The 11,483-nt window shown below is 44.2% G+C and overlaps 1 protein-coding gene and 1 non-coding gene across 2 annotated transcripts; both read left to right on the forward strand.

Moving 5' to 3' along the window:
* Positions 1-462: 462 nt before the first annotated feature.
* On the forward strand, positions 463-9,004 carry EIF5 (eukaryotic translation initiation factor 5). Its single transcript, XM_032482740.1, has 12 exons — positions 463-618; positions 755-965; positions 1,910-2,189; positions 2,285-2,366; positions 2,656-2,828; positions 3,216-3,327; positions 4,318-4,463; positions 4,704-4,862; positions 5,296-5,457; positions 5,790-5,954; positions 6,273-6,407; positions 6,796-9,004. Exons 3-12 carry the CDS (start codon positions 2,118-2,120, stop codon positions 6,883-6,885), a joined length of 1,296 nt encoding a protein of 431 aa, XP_032338631.1. The 5' UTR covers positions 463-618; positions 755-965; positions 1,910-2,117; the 3' UTR covers positions 6,886-9,004.
* Positions 3,848-3,973, forward strand: LOC116664587. Its single transcript, XR_004321109.1, has one exon. It is a non-coding gene; the product is annotated as a small nucleolar RNA SNORA28 (small nucleolar RNA).
* Positions 9,005-11,483: the final 2,479 nt, after the last annotated feature.

The raw sequence follows: 11,483 nt of genomic DNA on the forward strand, positions 1-11,483 counted from the left end.
CAGATTTGGGCTTCGGAGGATAAAAGGAAGCAATGGGATGAAAGACCCCTGCCCTCCAATCTTCTCCCCCTATCCCAGCCTAGGGGAGTCGGGAGGAACAACTTCTTTCTCAAGATTCGACGACAGACGTCTCCAGGGGAGGGGGCAGAGAAGAGGCCTTGAGAAGCCGCGCGTTCGGCGCGCGGAGAGAACTCGTACGGGAACGCGACCTCGGGAGAGACGGACGAAGCCGCCGTCCAACCGGGCAGCGGGGGAGGGGAAAACGACCGCCATCTTCCCCGTCGCCCAAACCGACAAAGCACGACTCAGCTTCACCGCCCCGGCCCGCCCACTCTCGCGAGACCGCGAAGGCCTCTGGGAAAAGCGGGGGAGGGGAGGGCAAGAGAAGGAAGCCAGGACGCGGGGCGGGGGGCGGGCCGAGGCGGCGAGCGGAGCCCCAGGAAGCAGAAGGGGCGGGAAAAGGCGCGATTGACGCGGCATGAAGGCCAGTGACGAGCGAGCTCTGGCAGACCTCTAGCCAATGAGCTGTGCGTCCTGGCGCGGGGGGCGGGCGCTGGGGCCGAGGGTAGCTTGAGCGCGGCGGCGGCGTTGTTCAGTCAGAGAGAGAACATTCCAGAGGTGAGTCCGGTGGAGGGGCGGTAGCCCCGCGCCCCCTCCCCCCGTCTTCCCCGCCCCCTCGACCCCGTCGGGCCGCTGGCTGAGCGGGGAAGGCGCCCCGACGCCCGCGGCTCACGGCGCCGTCTCTCCGCGCCAGGTCGCCAGGCCCCGGGCGCTGAAGGGTGTGGACCCCGGACGTCGCTGGGACAGCCCCTCCCCGCTGCTCGGCGGCGCCTGGCCCGGCCGCTGCTCGCTGCGCTGCCTCCGCCTCCTCCGCGCCCCTCCTCGGACTCGGGTTCACACGCGCCTCACTTCATCCCAGTCCCGGGCGAGCAGCGTTGGGTTTATGTCTTTATTTGACGAAAACGGTGAGTCGGCGGGCGGGCGGGCGGGGAGATGGCGGCCGCACAAGATGGCGGCGCGCCGCGTGACCCGCGCGTGTGTGTGGCGCAGTTCGGGCGGCGGGCGCCGCGTCCCTCTCCCCTCCCCCGCCCCGGCCTCGCGGGGACGCGCCGCGCGGTCCCGCCGCCGCCGGGGCTGAGTCAGGCCTAATTGCTGCATTTCTGAGTCATCGTCGCTCCCGGGCGGGGCGGGGGCGGCCCAGGCCGGCGCCCCTCGGCCGGTTTCGTTTCCCCCGGGCGGTGCACATGGCGGGGCGGCCGCGGCCCGGTCCCTCCTGCCGCCGACGCCGGGGAAGCTCTCGCCATGGGGCGCCTCCGCAGCGCCCTGCTCGCAGGCGGTGCCCGGACCGGCCTCCTAGCCGCGGGGACAGAGCGAAGGTTAACTGTGTTTGCGTAGAGGGAAAGGAGGGAGAGGTCGAGGTTGGGCCCGGCGAGACCGGGTGCTCTGTGTGTTGTTATGGAAGTGTTTTTGTGAGCTGAGCAGTTGTCGGAGGAACGACTTGACTGAAGTGTAATTCCACACTTTTCCGTTTTAAAATAACGTATCTTAGTTTTTTTTTTTTAAGTATCACTCGCTTGGTTGGGGGAGGAGTGGTCTGTGTTCGTTTTTCAGCAGTTAAAATAATGGCCACTCGGCAGAATCAGCTCTTTGATCTGGTGATGGTATTTGTTGTTGCTTTCAGTCTGGCGTCTCCTAATCAAAGTCACATTTTCATCAAAATGGAGGCGTTTTCTAAGTTGACTACAGGTGTCCCGTGTTGTTTGAGTATTAACTGTTTTCCGCGCGTACTCAGGTGCTTCTAACATAGGAGCATTAGGCATAACTATACAGAACGGACAGGGAAGTGTTTCAGTGCAGAAATCATGTTAAACGTGGAGGGTTTGTTTGTTTTCTTTTCTCTGTCTTTCAGAGCTGTTGCGCAGCCATTGGTACCTGTATTGGGGAAACATAGCGTACAAGCAAGAAGCTTACAGCCTCAGTGGCGAAAATTTTTTCATGTCAGAGACCGAGAACTCTTGCAGTCGTTTATGTCATCCCTTCTTCTCCAGACAGAGGATACCAAAAAGTTGCAATCAAAGATCTCTTCATCTTATTGATAAAGCCACTAATAAGCCAAAATGTCTGTCAACGTCAACCGCAGCGTGTCAGACCAGTTCTATCGCTACAAGATGCCCCGTCTGATTGCCAAGGTAACTGATCTACATTTTTGTAGCAAGTCCTAAGCTTTTTTTCTTAGATTATTAAAGGATAGACACTGCAAAATTAAAATTATTACTTCCTTTAGGTTGAGGGCAAAGGAAATGGAATCAAGACAGTTATAGTCAACATGGTTGACGTAGCCAAAGCGCTTAATCGGCCTCCAACGTGTAAGTAATGTCTCTTCCAAGAAGTCTGAAAAGGCATTTTATTGATATGATAATTTATGGTCTGCAAATCTTGCCTGAATTGTATGCTAATTAGCTTCTGAGGTAAATAGAAACTTGGGCTTAAAACCAATTCATATTAGTTATTGCTACACAACCCTACCTGGGTGACACGTTTCTTAAACCTAACAATATAAAAATATAGTGATACTTGTATAAAGGAGGGTGTGTGGCCAAAGATTAACTTAGTTAACTGTAATGAATCAGACTTCTAAATTCTTTTCCTGAATAGATCCCACCAAATATTTTGGTTGTGAGCTGGGAGCACAGACCCAGTTTGATGTTAAGAATGACCGTTACATTGTCAATGGATCTCATGAGGCGAATAAGCTGCAAGACATGTTGGATGGATTCATTAAAAAATTTGTTCTCTGTCCTGAGTGTGAGAATCCTGAAACAGATCTGGTGAGTGCCCTTGAGGTTTATATCAAAAGAAAAAACAACTGTATCTGCTTCTGTTATGTCACAGATCACTTTCCCAGGAAGGCAGAACAGACAAGTGAAAATAAAGCAAAACACATCAAATCTTTTAGTTATTTTAATTATTGAACTGGTGTTTTAGATATTTTTTGTTTGGTTGGTGGGGGTTATTTGGCTCATTTATTTATTACTACTTTTTTAGCAGAGGTACTGGGGATTGAACCTAGGACCCTGGGCGTGCTAAGCACGCTACCTCTGAGCTATACACCCACCCCCTCCGCAGATGTGTTTTCATGATTAGATATTTTCACAGCTTGTTCCTCACAGAGTTTTCATCATATAGGTAACGTACTTGTTTTTATTTTTTGACAGCATGTCAATCCAAAGAAGCAAACAATAGGTAATTCTTGTAAAGCCTGTGGCTATCGAGGCATGCTTGACACACATCATAAACTCTGCACATTCATTCTCAAAAACCCACCTGGTAAGTCTTTATAATGAGCCTCTAAAGTCTGGACATAAGCAGTTGATTGGTAGAAACAAAATGGAAGTTTCTTTGCTCCTATAAAACTGGAATAAAGTTGATCCTTAGACACTTGCACAGGTGAAAATTTACCTATGATACAGTCAGCCATTTGACTAACTGGGTGGTGTAATACTGTAGTATGTATTTGCTGGGAAAAAATGTGCATGTAAATAAGCCTGTGCATTTGAACCTGTGTTCTAAGGTCAGCTGCTTAAGGAGTTCCTAATCTTGTGCCATGTTTTATTGAATTTAGAACTTTGTTGAATGTACTATTGTTTTATGTACTGTTAAAGGTGAAGCACAAGCTACCAGTGAAACTACCACACCCTCGGTTTTTTTTTTAAAGATAGTTTAGAGTGTATGAAATACATGTTGTTAATAAAATGTGATGGGATCCTAGTAAAGGATCTACTTACGGAGTACTGCTTTATAAATGGAGGTCTTGGTTCATTGCACCTAAGTGGCTTTAGAGCATTGCAAGCAACACTCTGTGGCAGATGATCACAGCTATCTGACACAATTTGAGCTTGCTATAGTAAGGCAGTCTAACCTATTCCGGTGTTCTCTTTTCCATGAGACAAGCCGTTATATAGACTTGAACAGTGTTCCATATGTTGGTTAAAGTGTAGTTGAGATATATATGCCTTTCTTTGTTTATGAGGGATGGAAGGGGAGAGGGTCTGAGGACCAACGTTATCTAGTCATCTGAGGTACTACTGTTTGATCTTAATTTAACCCAATAGTTAATGCCATTGATATGTTGAGACACTTTGAGTTCCTTACCTATGAAATTTGGTTTGTGAATTTTTAGAATTATATGTAGCGTTTTGTGTAGTATCCTGAGGGGAGGATTTCAAAACAAAAGGGCAAGTGCTTTAAATGTTTATGATGGGCAATAAGGTGTAATATAAGCCATGGTGCTGAACTCTTTTTTTTGTTTCCCTGTAGAGAATAGTGACAGTGGTACAGGAAAAAAAGAAAAGGAAAAGAAAAATAGAAAGGGCAAAGACAAGGAAAATGGCTCCGTGTCTAGCAGTGAGACACCACCACCACCACCACCACCAAATGAAATCAGTCCTCCTCCACATGCTGTGGTGAGTGCAGGGTTGATGGTGTGGTAGGTACTAAAATTGTGTAAAATGTGACCTTTGGTTGAGATGGTCAGAAAATACGAAACCAGTCTTTGCGTTCCAGGTGCTGTTGGTTGATTAAATTAAACTGAAACACATTTTCATGGGGGATTAAAGATGTCATTAACCTGACTAGAAATGTATACTGTTTTTTTAATTATGTTTTTAAGGTCTCTGGTCAAGCACTTTTGTTCTTTCAAACAGGAAGAAGAGGAGGATGATGATTGGGGGGAGGATACAACTGAGGAAGCTCAAAGGCGCAGAATGGATGAAATCAGTGACCATGCAAAAGTTTTAACCCTTAGTGATGATTTGGAAAGGACTGTTGAAGAGCGGGTCAACATCCTGTTTGATTTTGTTAAGGTAAAATATTTGCTTTAAGAGCAGTTAAACATTTTGATGATCAAGTCATTTTGTGAGGAGTGGATATAGGTCAGTGGTAGAGCATATGCTTAATTAGCATGCATGAGGTCCTGGGTTCAACCCCAGTACCACCTTTGAAAAAAAATTTTTTTTTTTTTTTTGAAAAAGAACAAAGCTTCTACACAGCCTTGAACTTTCATTAGATATTTAATACTTGGCAAGTAATTTTCTTCCATTCTGTTTTTGAAATACTCAAACACGGGTTTTTTTTCTGTTTAAATATTTTTTGAGGGTGATTCCAAGCAGTGTCTTAAGCATCTGTGTGTCATTTAGAAGTCCTAGGACTTGTAAAGTCCATGAGAGCAGGGTCTAATTATGGTATCCGTAGAGCAAGATTTGCCTCTGTCTCAGAGTTGCTTCCTTTCATTTGCAGAAAAAGAAAGAAGAGGGTATAATTGACTCATCTGACAAAGAGATTGTTGCTGAAGCAGAAAGACTGGATGTAAAAGCCATGGGCCCTCTTGTTTTGACTGAAGTTCTTTTTAATGAGAAGATTAGAGAACAAATTAAGAAATACAGGCGCCATTTCTTACGAGTAAGCAAAATTATTCTAGATTTCATAAGTAAGATTTACAACTGTATGACCTTAAAAACACCACTTTAACCTCTCATTTGTTCTGTCATCCTGAAAATAGAGATAATTGACCTACCTTAACAAGCGTGAGAGTATCTGGAAAATCCTGCACATAATCTCTTATATACATGAAGTAAATTAGAGATCATTAAGCATTGACTTTTTGGAACCACTGTTACAGGGCCGTGCCCTTAAGGAACAATCCTACTAAGGCAAAGAGTATACATGGATATTAGAATTACCAGCTTAGAACATCTAAGAAAACTTGTTAATGCCAAGATGTCTATTTGCAGTTTTGTCACAACAACAAAAAAGCTCAGCGGTACCTTCTTCATGGTTTGGAGTGTGTGGTAGCAATGCATCAAGCTCAGCTTATCTCCAAGATCCCACACATCTTGAAGGAGATGTATGATGCAGACCTTCTGGAGGAAGAAGTCATCATTAGCTGGTCAGAGAAGGTGGGAAATACACAAGCTCTTCAAGATCAGAAGTGTTGAGACTTTTTTGGAAGAAGTAGTAATTTCTAATACTTAGTTTGCTCTACATTGAGACTCAAGCCCTGTGCCTGACTAGTATAACCTGCAGGGTGGACCCCCCCTCCCCCCAGCAGCTTTCTAGTGGTGACCACGGAGAACTTTGAGACTCCGTTTGCTGATTATATGTGTTCTGTTGAGGGTTTTAAGATTAGGATGTGGTCCATTGCCTTCAAAGAAATGGGCATAGGCGATATTTTGAAATTCCTTGAACTAAGAAAATTTTACTGAACCTTTTTTTAGACCTCTAAGAAATATGTCTCAAAAGAACTTGCCAAAGAGATTCGTGTCAAAGCGGAACCATTTATAAAATGGTTGAAGGAAGCAGAGGAGGAATCTTCTGGTGGTGAAGAAGATGATGAAGATGAGAATATTGAGGTAAACATTGGGGAAATTGTTAAATACAGTGTGTTATGGATGTTTGGGTAATTGCAAATTTAAATTGAGATGCAATAAAATACAGTCCCTCAATTTGGAAAGCAGTCTTATTAATAGAAAAGGTGGTGGAAATCTCTGCCATAGACAGACATCATGATTTCATATAAATGTCTAAATTCCCGAAGGGCACAATTGGTTAACATCGAGTATAGGGGTGCCGATTGTCTATAAAAATTAACGAGGGCTGTGGAGAGGTTTACTTAGTTTTTGTGTAACAAGTTCTGTATCTAGGTAGTTTTTCTCCTTTGTTGACCACTGACTTGTTACTGTCTTTATATGCAGATTTTGGGGGATAAAGTTTTACAATCAAAAGCCTTTGTTTTATCAGGTGGTATATTCGAAGACTGCCAGTGTACCGAAAGTTGAAGCTGTGAAGTCTGACAACAAGGACGATGACATTGATATTGATGCCATTTAAAGGGGTGGTTGCAACCCAGCTTAACCGTGTAATGCTGAGAGTCTTTGCATCATCAGCCAGAAGTGCAACATGTATGTGCAAAAGCTAAAATGGCTTAACATCATGCTACACTTTCTACTAAAAATGTATTGCTGTGAGTGGTCTGTAATTAAACCCAACAAGACATCTAGGGAGTCCATACACATAGCAGTGAGCAGATGTAGTTTGCTTATTTATAGCATGTTTCTTTTTGAAAAATTAGTGGTGGACACATTTGGATCACATTTATAGTTATAAAAATAAAGACTTGATTTTGGTCATTCTTCAGATTTTTGGCTCTGAATGACTTAAGCTGAGGAAATAGGCTCCTTTAAAAAACGTTGTACCATCATTTAACCTGATAGGATAGTTGGAGCCTGTTAGTTATTAGATGCTGAGACTATAGAGAGGCCTTCAGCAGAATGTAAACATAAACTTACCTTACTCGGCCATTAAGAAGTAGAGTATTTTTAAGTCTTATCTCTGGTCCCTCAAACTGGCATCTGGTAACATACATTCTTTTCATGCCAAGGTGGACTGATAATCAAATGACAGTGCAACACCTTTATCTTACTGAGAAGTTAAAATGACCTGAGTGTCCTATAAATAATTTTATGAGCAGGTTTTGAAACTTGAATTGTGGGGGTTTTTTTGGTTTTGTTTTTTGGTTCTTTTCCAGTTCTATACTTGCCCCAAATTATAGTCTTTGAAGTCATGTGCATTGCACGTTGGATGAGCCAGGGGAATTATTACATTAAACATATAAAAGCATTCTATGTGTATGTAGCTGTTGCTTTATACTGAGAGAAAACAAACTTGGGGAGTGATTAAATAGTAAGCTCTATGATTTTATTTGGGGAAAGCAGGAAAAGGTGCACTTAATCTTTAGGAAAACGGCATAATTTTCAGCATTTACTCTATGGTTCAAATTACAATTTCAAAATATTTAGACATAACTGTCTTTTTGTTCGCTGTGAATTTTTCCCGATACTATGGTTCTTTTACATTTGACAGATAGCTTATGCTTTTAAGGTTTTCGTTGCTATCTTGCCAAAATAAGTGTTAACTATGTCTCAGACACCCCCTCCCCCCAATGTCTTTCTTGAAAGAAAAAAGCTGAAAGCATACTTCTAAGTCAGAGCCTATATTTTGGTGTAAGACTTGGGGTGGTTTTTTATTTCACATTGAATATAGTGAGATAACGCAAGAAATATGTGATGATGGCAACTGAATGTTGGTAGCTAGGGCCTGACCCAGCCCGTCCTAGGCTTTAAATTTGGAAATACCTTGCTTCTGAATCCCTTGCCCCATTTGCTGATCTAAACTCAAGTGATAGAATGGTTTATGTCTACATCTGAGAAACCGTCTGAGGTAAAAACCTACACAAAAAGTACACTCGGAATCAAATGCATGGAGTTAATTTTATAATAACAAAGCACGGGCTTTTATCATTCACCTCTTCCTTGTGTGATCCATCTCACAGATTATGAGACCCTAACAAATGTAACTTCTTTTCACATTGAAATTAATAGAAATGTTTCATATAATAGAACCTTGTTAGCTTGATGTTTTAAGAAATTAAACCTTAAGTATTACTGGAGAGATACACGTTGGTCTCCAGCAGCCCTTTGATAGATTTTTATGAGACTAGAGGAGGAGCCATGTGCCTACCTGGAGGGAATGTGCTTTGTCACACCAAAGACGAAAAGGTTTTTGCAAATTAACATCTCATCTAGCTATTAAGTTTTTGCCATCGTTTGAAATCCTGTATGGGATACTGGTTGACCTAAGCCAAGTTGCATTCAGTATACCCTGTGTCAAGCTAATAAGGTTCTGTTATAGAGGGGTTTCTCCCCCCACACACCCTTTTTTTCTTAATCGGAAGGAAAATGTGCAGGGCTTCTAAACACTAAGGAGAAAATTTTTGGCTTAGACCAGTGTTTAGTGCCAAACTTCCAATGGGACTCAAATCCACATAGTAAGAAATATATTCAGAGAGGCTATCCTACATAGAGTAGTCCTTCACTTTGCTCTGTTCAACTGTCTTAAAATTTACTGTTTAAAACAGCTATGTTACTTGATTAAAACAATGTTAAAATTATTTTTTGTCTCTGCTTTAATATTAAAAGTAAGCTAAATTTCATTTTATAAAATTGGAGCATCAGAATCCTGCCCTGTTTTGGTAGTTGCTGCTTCAGATTTGTGTCAGATGTTTTCTTTTGCAGTTGCCCCCCTACTCACAAAACATATTGCTGGTTACAGTGGCTTTCCTTAGATCTTGTGTTCCTATTCTGTAACTCAAGTTGATTACAAACTGGGAAGGTCTGTCCTCATCTGATTTCTTAAAATGTTTGGGTGTTCACGAGGACCTGCAGGTGTAAAGTAGGTAGTTACATAACTGGGTATAGAGCATCTGTCTTCAGTTAAGAAAATTATTTCTAAACAAGTTCTCTCTGGGATTGATGAACTTAAAAGGTACTATGGGGGTCCTAAAGGTTCGAGAGAGAAAAGAGGTGTTGTCTGATTCAGTGCTTCCTGCTCTGGGTTGTGTTAGGATTGCTTTCCACTGTTTATACCAGTGCATCAGGGACCAAAGCCTTTGACCTGGGCATAATGAAATGAAAATTCTTGCCAAGAGTAGAAAATACAGAAGGGTACTGGTGTAAATGAGCCTTTTCTGCATTTTCCATCTGTCAGCTCATACCTTACAGTAATTCTGAGGTGTGGTTACTGTTATCCCAAGGTCCCTCTAGTCTGGCTCTTGTGTCACCAGGAAAGTGAATATGGCTGCCATTGCGTGGCATTTGGTTATGCTTTCAGTGAGGTTTTACTTGGGCTTTGGAATCAGACCTAGGCTCTGGCAATACCTCCCTGTTAAGCTGGAGGACCATCTTCCTATGCCTGATGGGAACGGTAACCTCTGTGTACAGCATTTAAAGTGCTGTAAAGTCAGTAGAAATAATGCTTGACAAGCAGCCAGGGAGAATTGCTTTGTCTGGAAGCGGCGGGTAAAAGGGCAGAGCCTGTGCTGGCACCTCCAGACATTTGGAACGGGTTACAGCAGAGTAATGAACAGTTAAGAGGGCTCTTTTTGGCTGGGGAGGAGTTTTGGGGGTGGTAGAGTTAATACCTCAAGCAGCCCCTAATGTGCCCTAATACCCTGCAGGGATGCTCAGAACAGTCAGTGGTTCAGGATGGGCCATGGCACCACCTGGGGTCTCAGAGCAGCTGCAAATTGCATCTTGAATCGGTAACCAGCCCAGCCTGAAGTAAGGATTTAGGGGTGCAGGGTGTGAGGCTGGGCTGAGTCTTGATTCCAGTGGTCGTCTTAACTTCCAGGGAGAGAATCCTAGTAAAAAGAAATTACCCAGTAGGATTGGTGAAACAAAGGTAATAAAGAAGAAACAAACCCAGTGGAGGAGGGCGCTGGCCTAGGGTCCCACCATACCCACATAGGGCGGGACCCCATGGCTTTTGCTGCCTAAGCTCACACTGCGTTTCCGTACAGTCTTCAGGCACTGTTGCGCTGTCAAGGACTTAGGGCAGAGGTAAAGAGTAACATTTTGGTCCTTAACAGTGGTTAGACAGTGGAGGGAAGACGGGATACAAGCTCTCAGGGTCCAAGGTTGACCTTGGGTGAAGCTCCAGACTGGAAACAAGGCAGGGTGCCAGCCTTGCGCACCCAGTCTGCCCTTGGCCTGCACCAGGCCTTAGGCAACCTCACATTTGATCTAACTTTGTCTCCCCTCTAAAGGAGCTCCCAGAGCAAAGCAGACACAGTGCAGAGGGGTGGAACTTTGGAGGAGAGAGGAAATGATTGGGGACTTTGAGGAATGTCCTACAAAAGAGGTAGCATTTCACAGGATAGGAACTTGGGAGGAAGTGGAGCACAACTGCAAAGCAGAAGCTACTCTAGTTGACTGCAGTGCACGGTAGGGATGAGGCTGGGGGAGGTGGCAGGACCTCATGTGCAAAATGAACCTTGTGGGGATTGAACCCTTGCAAGCTGCAGGTGGCAGAACCTCTGAGCATTTCTATTGCTCAGAGTGATACTTGAGACCAGGATCGCCTGTTTGGGGTTAGGGTAAAGGCTAGCACCCAGGAGGGGGTTCCTGGAGGTTCAAGGCCTGAGTGGATACAGGGTTTCTCTGTTAAGATCTCCAAGTTAGGAATAGCTGTCTGTAGTTGGATTTAGGGTTGGATTTCTCAAAGAGCAAAGACAGGCATCCTCAGATGTCGTCACAGGTCTTACGTGTTAGTCAAGTCCTTTGGATGACAACCCTAAGTCATGGAGTCAGTGGGGTGGGGAGAGAGTCCAAGGATTGACATAATGGTAGAATCACCTGGGAAGCCTACTGCACAAGCTTGGCCTTGCAAGGATCCAGGGACATCAGCAGATCCAGTCTTGTGGACACAGATTTTACCAAGTAGGGCTCTTGGCTCCGGGGTAGGAAAGAACATTCTTCCAGCGTGCTGTCTACTTGCCTCTAAGTTTCTCTACTACCTTTTCCACTACCCACGAACTTCCTGGTCCTGTGGAACTGCACTGAACCTCTTCGTGACTTGGCTTTTTTTTTCAT

Source organism: Camelus ferus, chromosome 6, assembly GCF_009834535.1.
Source record: "Camelus ferus isolate YT-003-E chromosome 6, BCGSAC_Cfer_1.0, whole genome shotgun sequence".
In the NCBI taxonomy this organism is placed as follows: domain Eukaryota; kingdom Metazoa; phylum Chordata; class Mammalia; order Artiodactyla; family Camelidae; genus Camelus; species Camelus ferus.